The sequence below is a fragment of the Salminus brasiliensis genome, chromosome 5 (assembly GCF_030463535.1).
Source record: "Salminus brasiliensis chromosome 5, fSalBra1.hap2, whole genome shotgun sequence".
In the NCBI taxonomy this organism is placed as follows: Eukaryota; Metazoa; Chordata; class Actinopteri; order Characiformes; family Bryconidae; genus Salminus; species Salminus brasiliensis.
The window spans coordinates 31,745,293-31,770,966 of NC_132882.1; the positions used below are offsets into that span (position 1 = coordinate 31,745,293).

At 41.5% G+C, this 25,674-nt stretch overlaps 1 protein-coding gene across 1 annotated transcript in view; it reads left to right on the forward strand.

Annotated features, from left to right (window-relative positions):
• dnah5 (dynein, axonemal, heavy chain 5) overlaps positions 1–25,674 on the forward strand; it is a 143,052-nt gene that overhangs the window by 100,034 nt on the left and 17,344 nt on the right. The window contains exons 55-69 of the mRNA XM_072680201.1: positions 3,295–3,562; positions 6,886–7,117; positions 7,384–7,498; positions 9,701–9,877; positions 11,324–11,527; positions 11,980–12,159; positions 12,531–12,668; positions 13,525–13,660; positions 14,131–14,447; positions 15,465–15,620; positions 18,322–18,504; positions 22,148–22,391; positions 22,769–22,883; positions 23,368–23,558; positions 25,259–25,380. Of these exons, the coding sequence (XP_072536302.1) occupies positions 3,295–3,562; positions 6,886–7,117; positions 7,384–7,498; positions 9,701–9,877; positions 11,324–11,527; positions 11,980–12,159; positions 12,531–12,668; positions 13,525–13,660; positions 14,131–14,447; positions 15,465–15,620; positions 18,322–18,504; positions 22,148–22,391; positions 22,769–22,883; positions 23,368–23,558; positions 25,259–25,380 (2,778 nt within the window). The remainder of the gene's footprint in view (positions 1–3,294; positions 3,563–6,885; positions 7,118–7,383; positions 7,499–9,700; positions 9,878–11,323; positions 11,528–11,979; positions 12,160–12,530; positions 12,669–13,524; positions 13,661–14,130; positions 14,448–15,464; positions 15,621–18,321; positions 18,505–22,147; positions 22,392–22,768; positions 22,884–23,367; positions 23,559–25,258; positions 25,381–25,674) is intronic.

Sequence of the window (25,674 nt, forward strand, 5' to 3'; positions counted from 1 at the left end):
TTTATGCTGGGTGCCTCCAGAAATCATACCCTTAAAATGTAATGATACATAATAATTGTAAAATCATGCTGATGCTCCTCTGACCTATAATAGGGAGAGCAGTGCCTCTATCGTTGCTACTTCGGGCTCGGCATGCTGCTAAGTGCACTGTGTAACTCTGGTTTAGCTGGGAGGACAACACTCAGTTCGCATTCTTTTTTCTGTATCCCTCAGCTTGTCCAGAAAAGTGGGTCCTTTAGGGGTGGCTCAAAGCCTGAATTACACTTCCCAACTGTAGGGGGAGCCCAGGAGCAAGAAATACCTCCATAATTCTCCATAATGCTGCTTTAACTTAACAGAGGACTGGTTCTGAATGATAACTACAGTGAATACTAAGCTTCTTAAGTATACAGTATACTCTGTATACTGACGGAGCTCCATCCTTCCAGAGAACGCAGTTCCACTGCTCTACAGCCCAATGCTGAGAGGTTTTATACCCTTCTAGATGATCCTTAGCATTGAGCTTGGTGACTTTAGGTCTTTGTGCTTAGGCTCCAGAGTGTCCCACTCTACTGAGATACAAGCTGTGAATGTGCACTCCTGCCTAAATGTCTCCAGGTTTTTAAGTGAGCTATAAGGAAGGCGTAATTGCTATCTCTTTAGTAATAACTGCTAACTGTGGTTAATGGTTAAACTTTGCATTCATGGCAGGCAGCTGCGTTTTGCTGAAACCAGCATGCCGTCCCCTCCGAGGCAGCCGCTCTTGTGTACGGCTGTTCGTTTGAGCAGAAGGAGGCCGTCTTGGCTGCTTCGGGCCACAGTAGTTATATCATTAATCACGCAGTTAAGCACTTGAGAAAGGAGAGCGGCCCCGATGGAGGAGCTGCTGCTCCTCCTGCTCGAGAATATTAATAAAAAGCAGAGACACCTGTTCATCCCACAGCTCTTAAGCCTCTGTTAAGAGACTTAATGCAGGCAGGAGTCACAGAACGGCAGGCACAGTCGTTCCCTGGACCGAGATTCGATCCGAAAACTGAGCTGATCCAGGAGATGAGTCATGCAGGGATGTGGCCGGGCGCCCTCCTCGATCACGGCTGTGTTTCTGTAGACTCGCGGTGTGCGCTGTATCCTCTCACACAGTAGGGAGTCTACGTAATCGCGTCAGGGGTGTTATGTATCACTTGGTTTGAGCCATGAGCTTATTCGGGTTGTAATTCTGCAGGATCCTGCTTGCTGACAAGTGTCATTACTCGCTGCGCTATTTTGGGCTCCTAATGTTTAAGCATTTCGAAACGTAATTTCGTAATCGCTCATGTGAGTCTGTCTCGCACCTGCTCCGTTTAAAGGATTAGGTTGGCAAATTGTAAACGTACAGTGACATGCTAAAGGCTATTACTGTGAATAGCTAAGTGAGTAAAAGATGACCATTATTTTTAAACAAGATTATTGCACTTCCATCTTTTACAGTTTCAAAAGAAAGAAAAAGGGCACCCTACATAGTCATAGAAGGCCATTCAACACTATATATACAATATTTGGCAACTTTCTAATGATATAGGAAGAGTTAGAAACTTTGACTAAGCCTGTTTTAGATGAAAAGTAAGGCCCTCCATGCGTTTGGCCAGCATTTTGAATAAAAGTTTAGAAGTGAAGAGGCAGGGTCATCTGGACGATTCCCTTTTTTTATTATTAATAAAGTTGGCTTCTCTTAAAGCCCTCATTAAGAGTGTTTGAACATATTTAGCATAGGCTCTGTTAAAAGATCAGAAAATTCTATAAAATTCACTACTATACCCATTGGGGCCAGGGGCCTTTCTGGTCTGGAGCATCTTACAGCTTCCTGTAACACGTTTCGCATAAAACTCAAAAGTTTACCTTTTACTTGGCTTGTTACCATGTTCAAATAGTCTAAGTACTTAGTAACACCCACTTTGGCAAGTATAAAAGCTTACAAAACACGTTTTGTATCAGCTAAGAAGAGTCTTTCAGTTCTGGTCTGGGAGATTGTCACCCATTCTTCCTCGCAGACGGCATCTAGTTCTCTGAGATTCTCAGGCCGTCTTGCTGCACTGCTCTTTTAAGGTCTATCCACAGACTTTCGATGATGATGTGAGCGCCGCTGCTAAACCTTCAGCTTGTGGCATTTAAAGTACTCCATTTTTACCAGTATACATACCAGTATACATACCAGTTTTCTGGTACTTTGTGGACCCTATTCTTCTCTCTACCACTGAAAAGTTCCCCTGTGCCACTGACCCATGCTTAACAGTTGGAGGAGTGTTCTTTTCATGAAATTCTGCACTCTATGTTTTCTCCACACTCCCCCTTGCTCATTGCGGTCCAAAGCTTTATTTGAACTTTAATTCAATTTCATTTCCAGATGTTAACTTGGTCTCCAGCTTTAATCTCTTCTGAAAGATTCAGCTGAAAGCAACATGAGTGCAAATCTTTACAGCTAACGCCATATATGGGGATCATTGTATTAGACAAAAGGTTGCAAGAAGCTTTGAGCATTCAGAGAAATATAATAAATAGAAATAGAGGCGTATTTATTTTTACCAAAATGCAAAAAAAAACTACAATCAGAATTTACATTACATCTGCAGTATGCTTTCTTATTAGATTCATTTATCAATGAAAATTTTAAAAAGTTATTTCTTTATGACATTCACATTCTCAGTTGGACCTTTCGTTTTCATTGCGAGATTCACAGTGGGCTTCCAGATCGCGTCAGGTTTGTTTAGATGTTTTGTTAAAAAGGAAAGGCTCTCTTCTGATGACTCTTCCATGAAGGTCATATTTGCGCAGTAGAACAGTGCACCGCCAATCAAGATTCTGCTAAATCTTTCTGAAGGCATTTTTGTAGTCTTCAATGTGACTTTCTATTAATACTAGATTTGCATCACCTGGCCTTTTCTAACCATGGTTATAAATAAGACATGTTTACTTCAGAGCTCAAATCTCTTGGGTGCCCAGACTTGGATGGTGCTTGTTTTTTTCACTCAAGATTTGTACAAACCAAATCAATACACTAATTCTGCTTCAAATGTAGAAGAATGATTCACCTTAAATGTATTTACCTCTACTTTTGCCAGTTTTTACATGGCAAAATATGTCATACAGTGTGTACGAGCATTTTTCTGGCATTGCACAGTGCTTGTGCGTTTTTGCTTGTTTTTATTGTTTAGTTACAGTAGCCTTGTAGCGCTAGTGCAAAACCCATGACAGAATTAGTACTTGTGCAGTAAAAAGACTTGTGATGTAAATGTGATTTTTCTTTTATGTTAACAAAGGAAATGATCACGTTCCCTGCAGGTATCCAACTTGTTTGCTCGTGACGAGATCGACGAGATCCTCGGCGACCTCATCCCCGTCATGAAGCGAGAGTTTCCACGGCGGCCGCCCACCAACGAGAACCTGCACGAGTACTTCATGAGCAGGGTGAGGCAGAACCTGCACGTGGTGCTGTGCTTCTCGCCAGTGGGAGAGAAGTTCCGCAACCGCGCCCTGAAGTTCCCAGCCCTCATCTCAGGATGCACCATGGACTGGTTCAGCCGCTGGCCCAAAGACGCCCTTGTCGCAGGTCTGATACCAGCTTTTACAGTAAAACATCTATGTTGGTTTACGCTTCGCCTTTTAATCCATGCGATCCTTTTATTATGTAAATCTGTGACCAGATGTGTCCAGATGTGAGTTACCCTTCCATAACTGTCAGTGCAATGTTAAGAGAATTGCAGTGGAATATCCTTACCTAAAGATACTGAAGATATACTCTTGAGGGGAGCTCACCAGTGGCAACCACATGTCTGAGGTGTATCCTCTTACGTTGGCTCAGTTTTAAACAGCTTAAACAGCTTCACAATAGTTCCTCAGAAATGAAGTTACAAATTCTTCTGTACCGCAAAACAATGATGCATGTCAGTCTTGACCCAGAAGAGGTTTCTTCTTGAATTGGATTGTCTGTGTGCTTAGAAATAAATAGTTTTTTATTCAGTGCTAGGCTGAGTTTGTGAAGAAAAACTGAAACTAAAAACTCTCAAATCTCATTTCTCTCTGTCTATCTGCCCAGATATGTATTTTTAGTACGTGGAGGAAAGCAGGTGTATTTGTTTTTTGCTAAATAAAAAATGTATCTCAGCAAGATTATTAATCATTTTAAATAAGCAACCTGCTCATTTTTTCTATGAATGAGAATGTTAACTTGGTCTCCAGCTTTAGTCTCTTCTGAAAGATTCAGCTGAAAGCAACATGAGTGCAAATATTTACAGCTAATGCCATATATGGGTACAATTGTATTAGACAAAAGGTTGCAAGAAGCTCTGAGCATTCAGAGAAATATAAGTAATAAAAGAGGCTGTGTCGACCACTGGCATATTTTTTTTAACAAAATCTGAAAAAACTTCAATCAGAATAATAAAAAAAGTTGAGCCTGCAGTATGTATTTTTTGTCTTTACAAGATTCATAATGAAGTTGGACCTTTCGTTTTCAAGTCATTTTTACATTACGCCTGCAGTATGCTTTCTTATTAGATTCATTTCTTAATAAAAATCCAAAAACTTTTTTTCTTAATGATATTCACAATGAAGTTGGACTGTTCATTTTAATAGCGACATTCATAATGAAGTTGAGCTGTTTGTTTTCATTGTGAGATTCATAATGAAGTTGGACTTTTCGTTTTTCATTTCGAGATTCATAATGAAGTTGGGCTGTTAGCTTTCATTGGGAGGATAATAATGAAGTTGGACTGTTTGTTTTCATTGGGAGATTCATAATGAAGTTGGGCTGTTCGTTTTCATTAGGAGATTCATAATGAAGTTGGACTGTTAGTTTTTATAGGGAGGATCATGATGAAGTTGGACTTTTCGTTTTTATAGGGAGGATCATGATGAAGTTGGACTGTTAGTTTTCATTGTGAAATTCATAATGAAGTTGGACTTTTCGTTTTTCATTGTGAAATTCATAATAAAGTTGGACTTTTCATTTTTCATTTCAAGATTCATAATGAAGTTGGACTGTTGTTTTCATTGCGACATTCATAATGAAGTTGGACTGTTCGTTTTTATTGTGAGATTCATAATGAAGTTGGACTGTTTGTTTTTATTGTGAGATTCATAATGAAGTTGGACTGTTAGTTTTCATTGTGAGATTCATAATGAAGTTGCACTTTTCGTTTTCATAGCGACATTCATAATGAAGTTGAGCCGTTCATTTTCATTGGGAGGATAATAATGAAGTTCGACTTTTCATTTTTCATTTTGAGATTCATAATGAAGCTGGACTGTTAGTTTTTCATTTCAAGATTCATAATGAAGTTGGATTTTTCATTTTGAGATTCATAATGAAGTTGGACTGTTCGTTGTCATTGTGAGATTCATAATGAAGTTGGACTTTTTATTTTTCATTTCAAGATTTATAATGAAGTTGGACTTTTCGTTTTTCATTGTGAGATGCATAATAAAGTTGGACTTTTCATTTTTCATTTCAAGATTCATAATGAAGTTGGGCTGTTAGCTTTCATTGGGAGGATAATAATGAAGTTGGACTGTTTGTTTTCATTGGGAGATTCATAATGAAGTTGGGCTGTTCGTTTTCATTAGGAGATTCATAATGAAGTTGGACTTTTCGTTTTTCATTGTGAGATTCATAATAAAGTTGGACTTTTCATTTTTCATTTTAAGATTCATAATGAAGTTGGGCTGTTAGCTTTCATTGGGAGGATAATAATGAAGTTGGACTGTTTTTTTTTTTATAGGGAGGATCATGATGAAGTTGGACTGTTCGTTTTTATTGGGAGATTCATAATGAAGTTGGACTGTTAGTTTTCATTGTGAGATTCATAATGAAGTTGGACTGTTAGCTTTCATTGTGAGATTCATAATGAAGTTTTTATAGGGAGGATCATGATGAAGTTGGACTTTTCGTTTTCATTGGAAGGATAATAATGAAGTTGGACTTTTCGTTTTCATTGGGAGGATAATAATGAAGTTGGACTGTTAGTTTTCATTGTAAGATTCATAATGAAGTTGGACTGTTTGTTTTCATAGGCAGGATCATGATGAAGTAGGACTGTTTGCTTTTATAGGGAGGATCATGATGAAGTTGGACTTTTCGTCTTCTTTACGACATTCATAATGAAGTTGTGATGTGTAGGCAGTACTTGAGTTTCATGTGCTTCAAAATGATACTATGTTGCACCTACGCAACGATTGAAATTGTACAATGCATGAACGTGTGAATGCTGTGACTTATACCCACAACTCAGTGAACCAAATCACTTCAAAAAGTTACTGTGATGCTCTTAAATGTTTTATGTCTTGGAGCTGAATCTGAAGAAATATCTGCTGTCAAAACTATGTTTAACTACATAAAAAGTGCCCAGCTTATCTCTATTTAGTGCTTTAAAGCAGCAGTATGAACGCAGATAGTAAAAGGAGTGTTCATGCATTGATTCTAGTTGATTAGCAAGACTCTTCTTTAACATGAGTGTCAGTTCCAGTATCGGAGTAGATGTCTCTGACTTTACGAAATGTGAAAATCATCAGGCTTGTGGCAACCAGTACAACAAAAACAAGAGTCTGCCCCTGAACGATTCTGGCTGTAGCTTTGAAGGGCCTTAACTGTAACTAAGCAATCACTGATTAATCTCTACTCGGCAGCTTTCTTGATTCATTCTTTATTACCAGCAAATGGTTTTTCATTTGTCACCAGACTCCTCTCTGAAGTGGCCAAATGGGAACATTCATTTAGCCAGGCTATTGGAAGACAATTATGAAAACTGTCATAGCAATCAGTTTAGCGGTATTAAGTGTGACTTTGGCATGATTGCTAGATAGATGAAGTGTGTCTTTTCTTCATTTCTCATTGTTCCCTTTCATCTCTCTCTCTCCCTATTTTCTCTCTCACAGTCTCGGAGCACTTCTTGTCCACCTATGACATCGACTGCTCCGCCCAGGTCAAAAGGGAGGTGGTACAGTGCATGGGGTCCTTCCAGGATGGCGTGGCCGAGAAGTGTGTGGACTACTTCCTGAGATATCGCCGCTCGACCCACGTCACTCCCAAGTCCTACCTCTCCTTTATCCAGGGCTACAAGGCCATCTATAAGGAGAAGCACTTGGAAGTCCGAACCCTGGCCAACCGGTATGCATTGGAATGTTGGCATGGCAGCTGCAGTGCGATTTCTTCACAGTATAGTTCATCCTAAATGCAGAGAGTTATACAGTATAGTCATTGTTAAAATCTGTAAAATAATAGAAACAATATATGTAGTGCTAAGCATGGCAAGCTAGTTAGGCCATTGGTCCCTCTAGTTTTGTACTATGTCATTTTCTGGCTTGTCCGTTTCTTGAAAAATGAAGTAAATGTATAGGAGCGCTTGCCTGAGAGCTTATTTTGCACAACAACAGTATGAATACAGGCCTCCAGAAGCTGAAAGAAGCCTCCGAGTCGGTCGCTGCTCTCAGCAAAGAGCTGGAGGTGAAGGAGAAGGAACTGAAGATTGCCAATGAGAAGGCTGACATGGTGAGTTTGCCTACTGATTAGTTTTAGAACTAGCCTTCCATACTAAAAGACACTGGTTGATTTGCCTCCACATTGCCAAATGTAATGTAACTGGTTCATGGAAAAAGAATTACTGTTTATTTTTTAAGTTAGCTAATGATTCCCAAAAAATATATTAGTCAATTAGTCAATATATTAGTCCCAATATATATTATATATTGGTTCCCCAGCTTTCTGGTGGCTGTGTCTCTGAACAGAGGAACTCACGACAGGAATAATGACAGTGTGTCACCTTCTGATATTAGTCATCAGAGGTGTAAAAAAATTAATATAAAAAATAACATCTGGACTGTGGTCTTTCTCTGTACTTCTTCATCCACATCCTGGTGATTTAACTCCTGGCCTTTATTTGTGTAGGCCAGCATGTATGCAGCCAAGAGAAATGGATGCTCTAAAATCTCAAAAAGGTCTTAATAACCACCATAACAAGTAACTAGGGGAGCAAATGTAAGTCTGGCATTCATTTGCATTTCTTGCGAGTCCTGCTTTGGCCTACAAACTAGTACATTTTCTTTCCCCAGTGATGTGCAGTGTGAGCCTATGACATGACACTATGACAAGTATGCTGTTGGTACTCTGCATGCCATTAATACAGCCCTTTCTACACAACCTATAAAGGTGGTGGACCTTTGGTATCTGCCACCAAGACACAGACCCATAAGCAGGGTGTTAGGCACCCTGACCCATTTGGCCGTTGTTGGACTCGCTCAGGTCTTCACTCCTGTCCAATTCTCCTATATCTAACATGTTGACTGCAAGAACCAGCTGTTATCAGCAATTACCATCAAGTATATTTCAGACCTTGACCCTTGCTTTTGTTTAAGATCATTAATGTATGTAATTATATATATGCTTATTGGCTGCTTTATTTGATTGACAAACAGGTGTTAAAGTTCAGTAACAGTGCTCAAAGAAAATAAACTTCTGGGTGGCACAGCTGTCTAAGTGTTGGGCTTGTTTAAGTGATTTGGAGATACCCGGTACTGCAATCTGTATCCATGCTTCCAAGGCGGCAAAATTGGATTCCTTCTCCCCCGTCATCCAGCGCCGGCGTCTGTTAGATAGCATACCAGACTTGACAGTTCGCATTCTTCCCCAGTGATGTTGTGTAACACTGTACAGCAACATGTAGTGGCACTTCACATATCTGGAAGGAAGTAGGTGCTAGCCATAGTACTGGCTAGTGGGCCGGAATGACAGTGGTGCAGTTCAGGAGAAAAGTTGGGGTCGTAAACAAAATAGTAAACAAATTAAATGTAATTAAGGTTAATAGTACACGTAAATAAAAATATTTACTCATATGTACTAATGCATAATAGTAATAATAATAATAATACTAAACTAAAACGATAATATAGAATCATTTAAAAGGTAAACACATAGCTTGTGCTCCTGCACCTATGTTGTTTCAGGGTAGAATCAGGGTGATGACTGTCGAGTGTCACTGCTGTGTTGAAAACGGGTATGGTCTGAACAAGAACAGTGGTCCCGTGGTCCCAATTTCCCACTGTTCAAGTCTTGCAGTATTAGAAACATTAAATTTGGCTGAAAACTGTGCGGCCTGTGTGTGTAATAGAAGGGTCGCATAAAGACACTACACACAAACTACAGGCAATTCATCCTGTCTCACTCCAATACAGTGCAGTGTTTGCATTAGCAGTGCACTTATTTTATGTTATTTTATTTTTAATTTATGAATAAATTAGATTTAATTTAATTGAATCATTAATCATTTAATCTATTATTATTGAATTATTGTACTTATTGCACTTATTTGCTTTGCTATTCAATGTTCTATTTTTAAATAAAGACATGGAAATGTAGCCGATTCATCAAAAAAATAATCGACAGATTAATCGATTATTAAAATAATCGTTAGTCGCAGCTCTAGTTGAACGCAGTACGTGCTTACGTCAGGAGCTTGCGCATGTTTTGGTAAAAACATCTTCCTTTAGCAACCTTGAATCTGTAATGGGGGTAGGCGCTTTGAGGTAGCCGTCAGAGCCATGTATCTGCCTCAGGCTAACTACACGTCAATACTGTGCTCCGAAGATGTCAAGATGATGGAAATGATGAACTCTTGATTGCTGTCAGATGATAATTGATAAGTGTATTGATTTGCAGGTTTCACTGCACAAAATAAAATCTTCTTCCTGTGGACAGGTGCTGAAGGAGGTCACGGTGAAAGCTCATGCAGCCGAAAAGGTCAAAGTCGAGGTGCAAAAGGTCAAAGACAAGGCCCAGGCCATCGTCGACAGCATCTCAGCAGACAAGGCCATTGCCAAAGAGAAGCTTGAGGCGGCCAGGCCGGCGCTGGAAATGGCAGAGGCAGCGCTGCAGGTTGGAGTCTGTGGTTCACATTTAAGGAGCTGTAAATTGTGTGACGATCAGAAAGAAAAGAAGGCAAATAAGGTGAAGGAGAGTAGAAGGGAGGAAAGACGAGGAGCAGATTGGAGCACAAAAGAAAAAGACAGACCAGTGTTAACGGCTGCCGTGTGAGCGTGCGAGCGAGGTGGGGGGGGGGGGGGGGGGGTTGAGTGTGTGCGTGATGTTTTCAGATGGTTTTTAGGGCACTATGGTGCCTGCAGCTCCAGTGTAATTACAGGCTGCCTGGGAGGGTGTAAAAATAGAGGTGCTGATGGCAGAGCCACTGCAGGGGGGGTTCACACTGAGCAGGAGGGCTGACAGCGGCTCTTTTTAAACGCACACACACAGATATACACACACATACACACTACCTCACCTCCATAAAACCCCCAGAGGCACAGTACACTTCCCCTCCACTCTCATTCATCGCTCCTCATCTCCGCTACCACTCAACCCCCTACTTTCTCAACCTCCATCTCCACTATCACCCCCTTCCTCACACACACACACACACACACACACACACACACACATAAACCATACTGCAGCCCTCTCCATGATTCCCTCTAGACCTTTCCCCCACTCTCTTCCCTTCACCCACACCCCCTATATACTGTCATTCACCTCTGACATAAACATTGCTGTTGCCTCCAAGCTCCTTAGGCACGCCGCCTTTTTCAAGGTGAATGTCAAATAACAGTGCAGTGGGTATAATACTAATTACACACAAAGACTAGTGTGAACTGGGTAAAAGAATATGCAAATGACTCCACACTAACTAATTCTGATTAGCTTGCATGATGTGTTGCTTGTTTACGCACCACATCTATCTTGTTAATTATAAAATAAATATATAGACACTTTAAGTGCACAATCGCTCAGTTGGGTTTTTTTTTTCACACCCCGAAGCTCTTAGTCTCACACACACACACTGTGAATAGCAAAAAGGTCATGGGCACCATGGACAAGTCTCATTGATGAAATCTATGGAGGTCCTATTGGTATTGGTACCCAACATTGATACCACAGGACAGTGTCTGGTCAGCATAGATCTCAAAGACCAGAATTCAGCACCCCTGCTCTTGAGCACTCAAATCTCTTTTTCCCCACAGCTGTTAATGATGGAACGTCAGTAAGTGACCCAGTAACTCTGCCTGAGTCCAGTCCCCATTCCATGAGTGTGGTGCAATAAAGCACCATCGAAATGCCACAGCACGCCTTTCCAGTTAATCCGTCAAGGTCTCCACATGGCAGTCAGGTCTGTCTGATGCCGACCTGATGCAGACATGACTTCGCTGTCTGTGGCAGATCACTTATTTCAGGGAACTGTCCTCTACAGCCCTGTGTGTCTGTTTTGTCAACAAGATGTCAATCTCTCACACTCTCTCTCTCGCTTGCTCTCTTTCGCTCTTCATCTAGACGATCAAGCCGTCAGATATCGCCACAGTGCGTACACTGGCTAGGCCCCCTCACCTGATCATGCGGATCATGGACTGCGTACTGCTGCTCTTCCAGCGGAGGCTGAATCCGGTGAAGATCGACCCTGAGAGGAACTGCGTCACGCCCTCCTGGCAGGAGTCGCTCAAGCTTATGACGGCCGGGAACTTCCTAGGCAGTCTTCAGGTACCACCGTATGCATCCTGACAATGGCCCATAATCCCTATGTGCTTTATTAGAAACCTCTACCTCTTACTCATCCGGCCACTTGATTGGCTCCACCTACATTACAGGTTCCCGACGATACTATATGCATCACGATGCAGGGGTTGTGGTTCGGTACATTGTGAAATATATTGCGATATTCTAAGCTCTGGCCGTTCATTACTGTGGCATCTGTAAGATCGGAGTCGTTAAAGGGCGCCGTTTTCTTGTTAAGATAAGCATCTTAGATTAAGCTACCGCCCCAGTTTGCTCAGTTATGTTTGGAGTAGCCACTTCAGCTTTGAGAACTAAAACCCCTGTCTATTCAAGAGCCCGTCTCCAAGGAGACAGACGGGAAACACTCGTTGCCCTATTTTTCCTTAACCAATCTGACTGTAGACTCATTGCTGTGATTGCTTCTCCTTTCTTGCCAGCAATTTCCCAAAGACACCATCAACGAAGAGGTAGTGGAGCTGCTCACTCCCTACTTCGACATGCCCGACTACAACATTGAGACAGCCAAGCGGGTGTGCGGCAATGTGGCGGGGCTCTGCTCCTGGACCAAAGCCATGGCTGCCTTTTTCTCCATCAATAAAGAAGTGCTGCCTTTGAAGGTGAGATGGTGGTCTGTGTTGCTGAATCTCTGGGGTTTTTTTGTGGAGTGGATTGGATTGGAGAGAGAGCTGGTGCTGTCCAAGGTGCTTATAGGTCCCTTTGCTGGTGTACAGTTAGAGACTGTAGCTCATCTGCTGATGCACAATTTGTGGTAATCATCCTCTAGCCCTTCATCAGTGGGTACTTAATTTGTCAGGCTATGAAAGCAGGCCATGAGCAGGCCTGCATTTAGTAGCGCACCACTTTAACAGTTACAGTGTAAAATGCTCACCTTTATTGAATATTAGCCAAGACGTAGACTCCCATAGACTGCATTCGTTTTACATGGCTTGTACTCGTTTTCTCTCAATTCTCTCTCACCCTCTCTCAGGCTAATCTAGCAGTGCAGGAGAACAGACTGGCCATTGCAAATGCGGATCTGCAGAAGGCCCAGGCAGAGCTGGATGACAAGCAAGCTGAGCTGGATGTGGTGCTGGCTGAGTACGAGAAGGCAATGATGGAAAAACAGGTGAATTGCCAAAAGCTTTTAATGCTAGTCCGCTGCCATGTACCAACGTATTAAACACAAAGATAAAACAGAAAGATTAAAATCTGTCTTCTGAAAATTAATCTAAATAATTTTGATAAACTCTAGGGTTTACTTGTTTTCCAGATAAGGATTAAGCCTAGCCTTGGACTTCACAGCATTCTAAATGCTAAATTGACCAATATAAGGAAGGTGTAGTCCAGAATTAGGCTTAATCCTTGTCTGTGAAAAGGCATTTTCACATTTTTAATACACCCATTTAATCTTTTTTATTTTAAGGATCTGAATCAGTTTTAAACTTTTGATCAAACTTTTAGCTCTTTTCATAATGGCAAAAAAAAATGAGTGGGCTCTAATTGGGTGCCTGTGGTGCGTACTAAACCTCCCATTTGCATTTTTGCATAAAACTGAACACGATCAGCGATCTTGTAAATGATTCCAGAATCATCTTGTTAATGAATCACTTCATCTTTGCTGTGTGTTCCTTCACAAATTAGACAAGTGCTAAAAATAGGGCCAAGTATTCTCCAATGTTCCCATTCACAAAGCATAATCAGCTGTATTAGCATCGTATTCATTAGCTGATAATTGTGTGATTAGCAGCCGCTGACTGACTGGTCTCTCAGTGTTGATTTTAAATTAAGCCTGTTTGTACTGGTGGGAACACGAGTTGGACTTAACGTCTGAGCAAACAAGATGCTTTCAAAGTGAATCTAGTTGCAATGAATCAAATTGCAGAAATGCGCCCCCTCTTTGATGATGATGATCGCAGCAACTTTTGTTTCTTTAACAGTCTCTCTTCCATCTCTTGTTCTTTTTCTTTCGTGCGATCTCTTAGATGCTGCTGGAGGACGCAGAACGTTGCAGACACAAGATGCAGACAGCGTCCAGCCTGATCAGTGGCCTGGCGGGCGAGAAGGCTCGCTGGACCGAGCAAAGCAAGGAGTTTGCTGCTCAGACCAAGAGACTTGTTGGTACGGCCTCCATTTGATTCCTCAGGCTATTTATTGTCTTTTGTCTGTCAGCACGAATGGGTATACTAAACTGCTATCGGGTGAATCCCAAAAACAGTAAAAATGGGCAGTAAAAATTGTGTAGTTTATTTTCGCAACTTGAAATATTCAGATATACATAATATATTGGTCAGAATATAACTAAAAGATATAATGATCGAACACATATATATCAAACAGCCTAAATAATGTCAACATAATGCATAAGGGGGGGAAATGTGAATGTGTAAGCATATGGACTGAATAGATGGGAATAAATCATACAATTACTACATCAAATCTTTTATTTTTAACAAAGTTGTGAGGAAAATATGTTTTCTAAGATACAGGCTCTTGTAGACATAGCTTGAGAGGGTTGTCTGTTATGGCAGTTATGGCATATGCATGTTTTCTTTATGTAAACAAAAGATATACGTCGCCCTCTTTTTTAGGAGATGTACTGCTCGCCACCGCCTTTCTGTCATACTCGGGCCCCTTCAACCAGGAGTTCCGCAACCTCCTGCTCAGCGACTGGCAGAAAGAAATGAAGGCCCGTTCTATTCCATTCGGGATCAATCTCAACCTGACCGAGATGTTGATTGACGCCCCTACAGTGAGCGAATGGAACCTCCAGGGACTGCCTAACGACGACCTGTCCATTCAGAATGGGATAATAGTGACAAAAGCTGCCCGCTTCCCACTACTCATCGACCCACAGACTCAGGGCAAGATCTGGATCCGGAATAAAGAGGCCAAGAATGAACTTCAGGTGAGGAAAGGAACGTACTGTAGAACATGACTGACACTGATGCCAAGACAGCTGGCAAGACAATAAAAGCTAATAGACAGAGCATTATGCAGATGACTTAAGGGCCTATTTAGTCTACCACAGTTTAGCCCCACCCATTCATACTGCAGGTTTTAGGAGTATTTCAGTTCTAAGCGTTTTTTAAAAAAAGACAAAACAGCACAGCCATTTAAAACAGCTCATTGATCTTATTTCAGTTTTAAAGGTACTGTAGCAGAAACAGCCTGTTGGAAAATGGCCCTGAAAAATGAATCACAGCATTGGAGCATAAAACCACACAAACATTATAAGTGGAGCTCAGGGAGGGAAAAAAGAAAATAGAGAAATTGAAATGGAAAATCTAGAAACTGGATTGTTAACCAAGGTTGTTGGCCTTGAGTGTTATATTGCTTTTATACAACATTTGGGAAAATAAATGAATTAAGAAATAAATCAATAGAATTTTTGGTTAGAGCGCTTCTCAACCAATTAGCTTGCGTGGCCGGAAATAACACAGAATGTCAGTCCAGAATGACACATTCTATAAATAATCTACTCCAATAAGTTTTTATTAAAATATATTGTATTTATAAAATATAAAATAAAAAAGTGGACTACAACCCAGCTGGATCAGAGCACCGCGGTTTGTTAGTATTTGGGGCTACAGGTGTGTGAGTGTAAGGGGAACAGAGTTTCTTTACCACTTCACATGCGAAACATAGCAATGAGTCAGACAAGCATGAAAATCCCTTTCAAGGTTTTTTATTGTTCAGACAAATCTGATTCAGTATGTTTTGAGGGTCATAAGAACTCGTCTAACATCCAGTCCCGCTTGGCTGTGTTTGAATTAATGCCAGGAAACTCTTACAGAGGTCAAATGCCCTCGCAGAGATATGGCTGCTTTTCCCACCTGCAAAATCCTTTTTCGTTTCGGGTAAGAGCTTTCCAGGTAACGGTACTCGAAGTTGAGTTTCTCATGAGGCCTTGCTGTTGTCACAGATCACTTCGCTGAATCACAAGTACTTCAGGAACCATCTAGAAGACAGCCTGTCTCTAGGACGCCCCTTGCTGATCGAGGATGTCGGCGAGGAGCTGGATCCTGCTCTGGACAATGTCCTGGAGAAGAACTTCATTAAGACCGGCTCCACATATAAGGTATTTTGTCAGGGTTTTGTTAATAGCCTGTGGCGCTTCCATGACTCTGTTGTGCACATCGGAGGTCAGGGTCACTGGTATGCGAACAGCTTCCCATAACATTGTGTGAACGTTTAATGATGAGTGGATGAATAGAAATCCTCCAACATCACCTAAAACCTACACAAAACCACCCTTCACCTTAAGCCATATCTACCACACACACACTCACCTTTCTAATAGTCATCTGCTAATTATCATGATAACCCAGCAGTTATTCATCATATTTACTAATGTCCTAATGTTAATAAGCTTTTCAGTCTAGATAATATATATATATATATATATATATATATATATATATATATATATATAGGGCCCTAATCTTCTCTACACACACATTATACACCTGTAGGAGGTTGTGTATGGCTGAAACTCGAATGGCTTTACCTTTTGTATATGGTGCATTATTTGGAGCGTAGAAGTGCACTGGTCAAAAATCTTATGACCTACAAAGTGAATCGGTCACTAGTTTGTTGCAACCACAGTGCACTATGTAGATCCTAAGAGTGTGGCTGGTAACTGAGTGCTTTCAAACATGATATGGTCACTTTTTACTAAGGTCAGAGACCATAATGCATAACCACTTACACATTTACATTTACATTTAAGCCGTTTAGCAGACACTCTTATCCAGTGCTTTGCTGGTTACCCAAGAATAACCTCAACTAGTTTGAATAGGCTAAACATTCAGAGATATCTCTAAGTATCAACATGTGCTTTGGACATTTTGGATGCTCTTAAGCTCTTCGGAAATGCATTATAGTTATTTCATAAAAATGCTAATTCACTTAAAATTTAACAGATGATTCAATGTTTGCTTCCAGAATTTTTCCTGGAATCCATTCTGACCCATGTACCCTCATGCTTGAGAAGTGTTTGTTTCTGCACCCTTTTCAAAACTAAAATAATACTTTTTGTTTTGTTTTTGTTCTACTCACTTAAATATTCACAGACATTTTGACCAGAATAGTTTTTCATGGCACTTTATCAACTTCAGGTTCCTGCAGATGGCGTTGCACGAGGATGAATGGGCTATAAGTACCTGCATGTGGGACGGGATTAATAGATTGAGACGAAGTGGTACAATGAAGTGTGATCTCTCGTCAGATATGTGGAAAATGGGTGGCAAAGCAGATGTCAATGACTGGCAAAAAGGACGTGCCAAAGGCCATAGTGTAAAGGAAGTGGCTGAATTTGCAGGTGTATCGAAGCGTACGGTCATATGGGTCTACCAGCAGTGGCAAAAAAAACGTCTATAGGAATTTCTTGTCCCATAGGCATTTATTATCCTTGTGCAACAGCATCTGCAGGAGTCAGACGTTACTACCACCTCAAACATACAAGGTGCTAGTTTTTTTGGATATATACATATATACATGTTCTTGGTATATACATATCAAACCTGTTACCAAGGATAGCAGATTTATAATAGTAATAGTAGGTCATCATTCTGATATGATGTAAAATGATTTAGAACAGATAAAGAACGTAATTTTAAGCAATATCACACCCACACTCAACTGTTCATTAGGTCTTTGAGGATATTAAATCGGTAAATTAGCTTTTATTGGATGCGATAATGATGTTTCCCAAAATGTTAGCCTACATAATTGCACTGCTTCTATAAAAATACTTCTTAATTTGGAAATGCTGAATTAGAATGAATTATAGCAGAAAGAGGCTGTGATTATGCTTTTCTCTAGGTTGAGTATCCCTTCATGAGGACTATTTATGGCACACAAAATTATATGTCATCACATTTGAGCTGCCAGAACGCTCCATTTTCACATACGTATAAATATTTCTAGCAGTTTGGGACGCTAACACAACAGCAATTAAAAAGAGGAGGCGAGTGCTGAAAGCAGACCAACACAAAGAAGCCTTGTAAAAGAAAGAGCAGGTCTCTAGTTGTTGCCGTCAAGTTCACATAGACTGTCAGTTCCTCATTATGCTGACAGCGGCAGCTGGCCGAGGCGTCCTCAGCCAGGACGGATCAAGCTAGTGAGTGACAGTCGGCTCGTCGGCTCGCTCTCCCGAGCGCTGCTTTCCTTGGGCTCATTATCGGATCTCTCCAGGTCTTCACAAACGTGTGACGGCGTTAACCCGCCACAGCTACTTCGCACATCAAAAATAAAAGATCCGGAAATAACGAGCAAGTGGTGGGATCTGTGCTTTCTGACAGGTTTACTCGCAGCTCTATTAATACGGAGGTGCAAACACCTGATCTCGGATTTGAATAGCAAACTTGGGAGGGGGTGGGGTTTAGGCGACGCTAGCGCCGTCCTTTTGCCCTGTTATGTCGTCAAATTATCACACCATGTGCTGCAGAGCCTGTTTTTTGATCCAGACAGGCCTCCAGAGGTATAAGCATCTTTTAGGGTATTTTTGGTCGTTTCTCAACATTGGTTTTCACGTGGATGACTCAGTCCCAGTGCTTTCAATTTGCACTTCTCAGGAAAGTAAAGTGGCTAAATATACACAGCAGCACAGCTACTGCTATGTTCCCAAACAATCAGTTTTCAACTACCTCGGTACACACCGCCATTATCCAATCTGCAGTTGCCAGCCACTGTGCATATCAAGCAGCTCTGGTCTGCCAGCTTGTCTCATTTTTAATCTCTCGCTCCCTCTCTCTGTCTCTGGTTTTCACTCGGAACAGGTGAAAGTGGGCGATAAGGAGGTGGACGTAATGAAGGGTTTCCGGCTGTATGTGACCACAAAGCTGCCCAACCCGGCGTACACCCCGGAGATCAGCGCCCGCACAGCCATCATAGACTTCACCGTCACCATGCGTGGCCTGGAAGACCAACTACTGGGAAGGGTCATCCTCACTGAGAAACAGGTCAATTGAGTCAATACCGAGTCAATGCACAGGTTGTATTTGTTACTATTGTGACAACAGAAACTCCCATGGTCTTTAAGGTCTATTCATATGAGATTAGCTTGATATGCTGGGGGGTGGGGGTTGGGGGGGTGCGATGTTTTTATTACCAGAGAATCTCTGGTAGTCCCTAATGAAGTCCAAACAGTGCCTGAGGGTTATTATTTTATAGCTACATAGAAAACAGTGCAACTTGAATTATTAAGACTGAGGAAGAACTGTAGGGATGAAGTCTAGACCTCAGAGTTCATGGTTAACATTTTCCTCAACTGTGCCAATCAGAGTTTATACTGGCACACACATATACACTGCTCTTTAGGACATTGTTCACCACTGTGGCTCCTAGACATCTACCTTTCTGCGGAGATTCAACCCCAATCGGTTTCCTCTGATCCATCTGATATTGCCCACAGAAGTGCTTCATTAGCTTAGATTAGAATGAGTTATGTTCAGTTTGTGTTGGAGGTCCCTAAAAAGGTTGTTTATTAAAACCAGGTGTTCTTCACAGAGATGGAAAACCTTGTGTAGATTAATTTGTACAGAAGCTTTTTAAAAATGGACCAATGCAGTACCTGTAAGGTAAGACATATGACATATGTACAAAACATCACTGGACTGAATTTATGAAAATTGACCCGCAGTAAGTGATATGAAATACAGAACAGAGAATAAAGCTTGATCCCGATTCGCAGACATATTAAATCACACTTAGCGCTAGAGGCGATTCCTTACAAACAATGCGATTGGCTACATTGACCTCAATGTCAATCCACCAGACCGTTTCCTTTAGGTATGAGCACTGTTGTTTATTGTCAAGCGTATCCTATGGCTGAAGGTCAGCTTTAGTGTTTGTTTTGTACAAGAAATAGACAGATAATCCATAAAAAAACACTAGCCATTAAAACCACTGACAGGTGAAGTGAATACCATTGATTATCCTATTACAATGGTACCTGTGAAGAGCTGGGATTTATATTAGGCAGCAAGTGAACAGTTAATGTGTTGGATGTGTCACATTTAAGACAGCTTCTAATTCTCAGACTAACGATGGGAATGGTAGGGTTTTGTCTTGCTTTCTTTCTTTCTCTCGGGGAATCAGCTGTATCCATGCCTGTAGTTACAAGCATAATGAAACACTGATTTCTACATTAAGTCATGCATAAGACTGGGTTAACGACTGCCTCTGGTGAAGGCATTTTTAAATTTGTTATAATACTGCCTTCATTGTAAATGGGCCTGCTCGCTCTTGTTAGGAAGTGTTTTGGCTGCTGAAAACCCAGCCTGGCTAAATGAGCGTGCCCTGCAGAGGGAGGGCAATGACCACAGCATGAAGATAGCTTATGTCAGCTTGGGGTCAGTAGATGGGGTTTTTCACTCCTTATTTGGAGGCATGGTTTTCAGTGTTAAACAGTGTTATTGAATGATTGGGAGGTGGAAGTACAACCGGTGAAAAAACGACAGGAGTCCATGGAGGCCCCACCTCACAACTTACAGAACTTGGTTTAGGTTAGCGCTAACCCTAACTCTAACCCAGGATCTGCTGATAAAGCCTTAGCGCCACATACCACAGGACAGGACGCCTTTAGAGGTCTTGTGGAGTCCATGCCCCAAATAGTCAGATCTGTTGTGGCGGTACGTAGAGGATCTACTCAATATTAGGCTATAAAGAGCTAGTACTCCCACTATTGCATAATTTTGCCAGCACTAGGATGGTGGGGGTCCTTCCTCCAAGAAACGTGAAACCAGCCAGCCAGCTACATCTTTCAAACTGCTGCTAAACACGCTTGGATGAGAACACTAATTGCCAGTTCTGTTGCGTCAGCTAACAGATGGTGGCGTTGGATATCCTACCCACCCAGAGAGAGGGAGGCCAGATGTGCTCTCTGGGACATCTTCGCTGATAGGGCCAACTGCTAGATGGTTGCACTACTCTGGATTTTAATGGGGAAATAAATGTAACATTGACTTGGGATGAATAGATAACTACACATAACTACACAGCTTTATCCAGGTAAAGAGATACAGGGGAGGAGAAACTAGAAGGCATTACTTGAACACAAGAAGCATGACAGCCTCTTATATATAGCTTTACAATAAAAAAGTACAATCTATTGTATACCAGATCCAGAGGAGTATTCAGCCTTGAAACACGTTTGTTTGTCCAGCAGTAGCACTCTGTTGTCTGCCACTGTGAGACACATAAAAAGCCCCGCATCAGTGACTCAAACCGGACGTCGCTGAGTGCAAAGCGTTTGCAGGCTCATTGTTACTGACAGGCCCTCCTTGCACCAGTTTATTGACTGTGAACAGTCTGTCAGGCCTTAATAGTGCCTGTTGGTCGTGTGGGCAGGAGAAAAATGGAAGTGCCATTCAATGCAGATTCACTGCTGGGTTTGTGATTTTAGCCATTCTGGAATACGGGGCTTATGGCCAGCTTCCTTCTCACACTCGCTGTAATGAGAGCGCTGAAGCTAAGTTGCACACTGAATTACAATGGCCATGCACCGACTGCCTTGGCCCAGGTCACTCGCCAGCATCCTGACGGAGCGGCTGTGCTTTGGGTAATTTAGTATGGCGAAGTGAAAAGGCTGAAAAGGGGGCTTTAGTAGGTAATGTCCTAAATGGGAAAGGTGGCGCATAGAGCAGAACTACAGGCATGCATTACGGATGAGTGGTGATAGATTATAGATGTAGGGTAATGGCTGTTATTAAGGCGGTTTACACTTGACTGCTGCCTGGGCAGCCTAAATGACCTGCTTTTGGTGCCATTACCTCACTGCATTTATATTTAGCCCTTTCTGAATGACACTTGCTCAATCGAAGCCATCATTCTGGTAAAACTGCTGCAGTTGTCAGTTCACCTGGTGCATCATTTCTAAGGAGTTTAAAAAAATATGTAGCCCCCTGTGCTCTTTGAAGGACAGCTGTAAATAGTTGAAAATATTAATCATTAAATTATTCATTTTTGGCATTTGTATAATGTGTTTTTGGGATGTTGATTTTGCATACTAATGATTTCTGCTCTCAGTGGCTGGGCCTGTGGGCTGACTGGCTCTGTGCAGTGATTGACAGCTCAGCAATCACACAGCAATGTTCAAGCTCACTAAGATAATGCTAATTTACTTTAGCCTGGTAATAGGAATTTAATGGTTATGTTAGCAATCAAGCTATCAGAGGTGAAATCCAGATGCCAGATCAGTTCTGCCGATTAACATTTAAGTGACGGATTGTAATTACTTGTGAACTCAAAACTGGTCACACTGCAGCCTGTAAGCTCCCTATAGTGAGGGCAGCATATGGTTCAGTTCTCCCACAGAGCGCCTCCTAACACATACAAAAGAGAGTCCAGCACAGGAATTATAAGAGACTGGTGCAACCCTTATGTGGCAGTGTTATTAAGGCTAGGAGAGGGGTAACCAATTATATTTGGAGGTATAATCTACTCACATTCAACTAAATTCAATGGAGGTATTTGTTTTTCAACTAGGATAAGCACTGATGTATCCTAATATTTTGGTCAAAGCTGCTATCTGAGGTTGTACATTTGGCACTTGTGACAACTTGCCTGCACAGCGGGTGCTAACTGATTGAACTCATGATTCAGGAGCTGGAGAAAGACCGCACAGACCTGCTGGAGGATGTGATGGCCAACAAGCGCAAGATGAAGGAGCTGGAGGACAATCTGCTCTTCAGGTTGACCAGCACGAAAGGTTCCCTGGTGGATGATGAGAGTCTCATCGTTGTGCTGGGTAACACCAAGCGCACCGCCGAGGAGGTCACCCAGAAGCTCCAGATCGCTGCTGAGACCGAGGTCCAAATCAATGCAGCGCGGGAGGAGTATCGACCTGGTAACTAAGCAGACTTCAGCCATGCTTTTCTTAGACTGAGATTAGGGATTCGCTTATATGGCAATATCAGTGCAATATCAGTTTATCTCTATACAGAAACAATGTATTTTAATGGTGCCCTTTAGATGTGTTGTCAGTGCTCACCTTATGTTTATCCTAAACCTAAATACGAAGCTAACTTTGACAACATTGATATGCAGCTGAATTTCATCGTTTGTTAATAATCTGAGAATCTGTAGATGATCTGAACAAGACTGTGAAAATATGGTGTGACCAAGTGCTGATGCTGTCATGCTGTGCATGGGAAATGCATTCAAAGTTAAATATTCCTTTAAAAAAGGTCTACTAAATAACGTCTGTGTTGTGTCTGGATGCAGTGGCGACCAGAGGCAGTATCCTGTACTTCCTGATCACTGAGATGAGCATGGTGAATGTGATGTACCAGACCTCTCTGCGCCAGTTCCTGAGCCTGTTTGACTTGTCACTGGCCAGGTAACCCTCCATTTGAAAGTTGAATGTAATAGAATGTTATATCTATATCTGTCTCTCTCGCTCTCTCTGTATATATATATCCGGATATGAGTATATATACAGTACATATGTTTTGTGTATATTATACTTTTCCCAGGTGTAGGATAAACAGATACACAGAAAAGCTATATACCTATATAGTGGACCAGGATGCTGGTCTATCAGCCACCCTCTACCCTTCATCATTAGTCAGTTTCAACAGTGACAGCAGTGGTATGGTAGTGTGTCTCTGTGTGTGTGTGTATCAGGCACAGTGATGTCACTGCTAGGTTGAGAAACAGACCATTGATGAAGGACTAAGGGATGACTAACACCGACTGTGCATCAGCAGTCCTTGTGATGGTCTCTCCATTGTTGTTTCCTTACGGGCAGCAGCATGAACCTGCACGTATTGTAGCACAGACACATGTTTTTAATTGTTTTAAGTGTTATCTTGTGCGCACAGGTCCTCAAAGAGTCCAATTACAAGCAAGCGGATTGCCAACATCATAGAGTACATGACTTACGATGTGCACAATTACGCAGCCAGAGGCCTGTACGAGGAGCACAAGTTCCTCTTCACCCTCCTGCTCGCGCTCAAGATTGACATGCAGAGCAATCGCGTCAAACACGAGGAGTTCCTGACCCTAATTAAAGGTGAGAGCCAGCCACGGCCCAGTTGACTCCGTCCCGCCTTCTCTCATCTCTCACTCGCTCTGTCTGTCTAGCTGCCTCATTAAGACACATTTTCTCCTATTACCTTCTGTTTCCTCTCCTGTTTCATCTTTTTGTTTGTTTGTGGCTGAATGGGAGGTACAGTACAGCTGTTGGATTATCCTGAATTCACCCCTTATGTTCTCACAATTACAAACAGCATGAGAAAGCATTGCACATGACGAGTTACTTGTGTGCCCTGGATAAATGGCTCTGGTGTTAAGCTCTTAAGGGCTGTTCAGTGTGTTTATAAAAAAAAAAAATAAAAAAAAAAACAGGCTGGGATGAAAAGAGAGTCTGAACGAGGACCTCCTTCGACCTGCACTCACAGCAGGAGGCTTAGGTTTGGTTGAGCTGCAATCAGAGGCATGTGGATTGGGCTAATTTTACACTAGAATGCCTACCATTTCTTAAAGAGAGGCTTAGCTCTGCAGTAGGTTCGGGAAATATCACAGTTCTTCTTCTTCTTCTTGTGTGTTTTATCATTATTCTAATGGTGGCGGGAGTTCTTTTTAGGTGACATAGTATCAATTTGAAGCATTACAAAAACCCATATCTCCAAAATGGCGACTTTACAGGAGAAAGAATAAAACTTTCAGTGGAAGAGATGTAAAATGATATTAGTTTAGTCATTTTGTGTGTTTCTCTTGATCCATTCTTCTTCTAATGAATGTTTGACACAATTAAATGTAAATGTAAATTTGTAAGATTCGTGTTATGTCCGCAAGTAAAAGAAACAGCCAAAATGAAAATAGGGGCATCAATGATATGTGCAGAATCAGTAAAAATCAAATAAATAAATAAATAAATAATAATAAGAAGAAGAAGAACTACTTTTTTCACTTTCTGACATAATTTGAGTCTGCCAGCAGTTCTTTTATGTTGTGTCCAAATCTTATAATGAATGGACCAATTGAAATGCTTTAAAATGCCTTGGAATAGTAATATATGTTCACATTGACTTCCTTTGAAAGAAAATAAGTTTTTTTCTTCTTCTATAAAGTTGTAATTTTTAAGATACTAGGCTTTTGTGACCGCGAGGGTGTATTGGTTAATATACAACAGTTGTTTAAGGAGCTCCAACTGTTCTGTTATTTTGCCAAAACAGCATGTTTTTTTCCCGCTGCATCACTCCACTGCTATAAATCATGTAATGAACCAAGAAGTAATGTAAATGCCCTGAGCAAAAGAGAACAACAATGAGCTAAAAGAAACTAAAAGGATTAAGACAAGAATACACACCAACAAAAACAAATGGAGAAGAAGAACCAGAGTGTGAAACGAAGTTTAGTTATTTGGTCTGTGTAAGGAGCTGGAAAAGGATCAGGCTGTGCAGTGAAACGAGTTAGTTACTGTGACGTTAACTTGTTAAGGAACTACGAGCTACGTTCACGGCTCAGTTTCTTGGTTTTCCGACCTGTTGTATAAAAGCAATAGCACGCTCAAGGTTGTGTGTTATCGTGAAGTAACAGCACGGCTGGGATGAATTATGATACTCGCCTTCATCACAGTCGAGCTGTTATTTCACTATAACACACCTTGACCTTGAGTGTGCTATAGCTTTAATATATCACACAGTGTTTTCCAGCATGTTACAATATGCTTCTTGCATAAGAACAAGTCACACAGTCTGTGATCCTCAGGTGGAGCCTCTCTGGACCTGAAGGCTTGCCCACCCAAAGCATCTAAGTGGATTCTGGACATGACCTGGCTCAACCTGGTCGAGCTCAGCAAAATATGGCAGTTCTCTGACATCCTGGACCAGGTATGTGCGATTAGCGCACACACACACAAACACATGCACACAAACACACACACACACTGTCATGTTAATTTCATTTTCTGCTTATTTCCTGGCTAAGAACATGCTAGTATTGGATTTGCCTGGACTGTGTTCACACACACACATACACACACACATGCACGTGCTGGCGAATGACTGGCAGGTTCCGTTCCCAGCAGAGCGGCGTGCTCAGCGCTGTGTGAAACAGGCTCGCTTTGGCAAACTGCAGATCAATTATTTGTGACTGAAGGAGACTGGATTCAAGCGCCCTTGTTT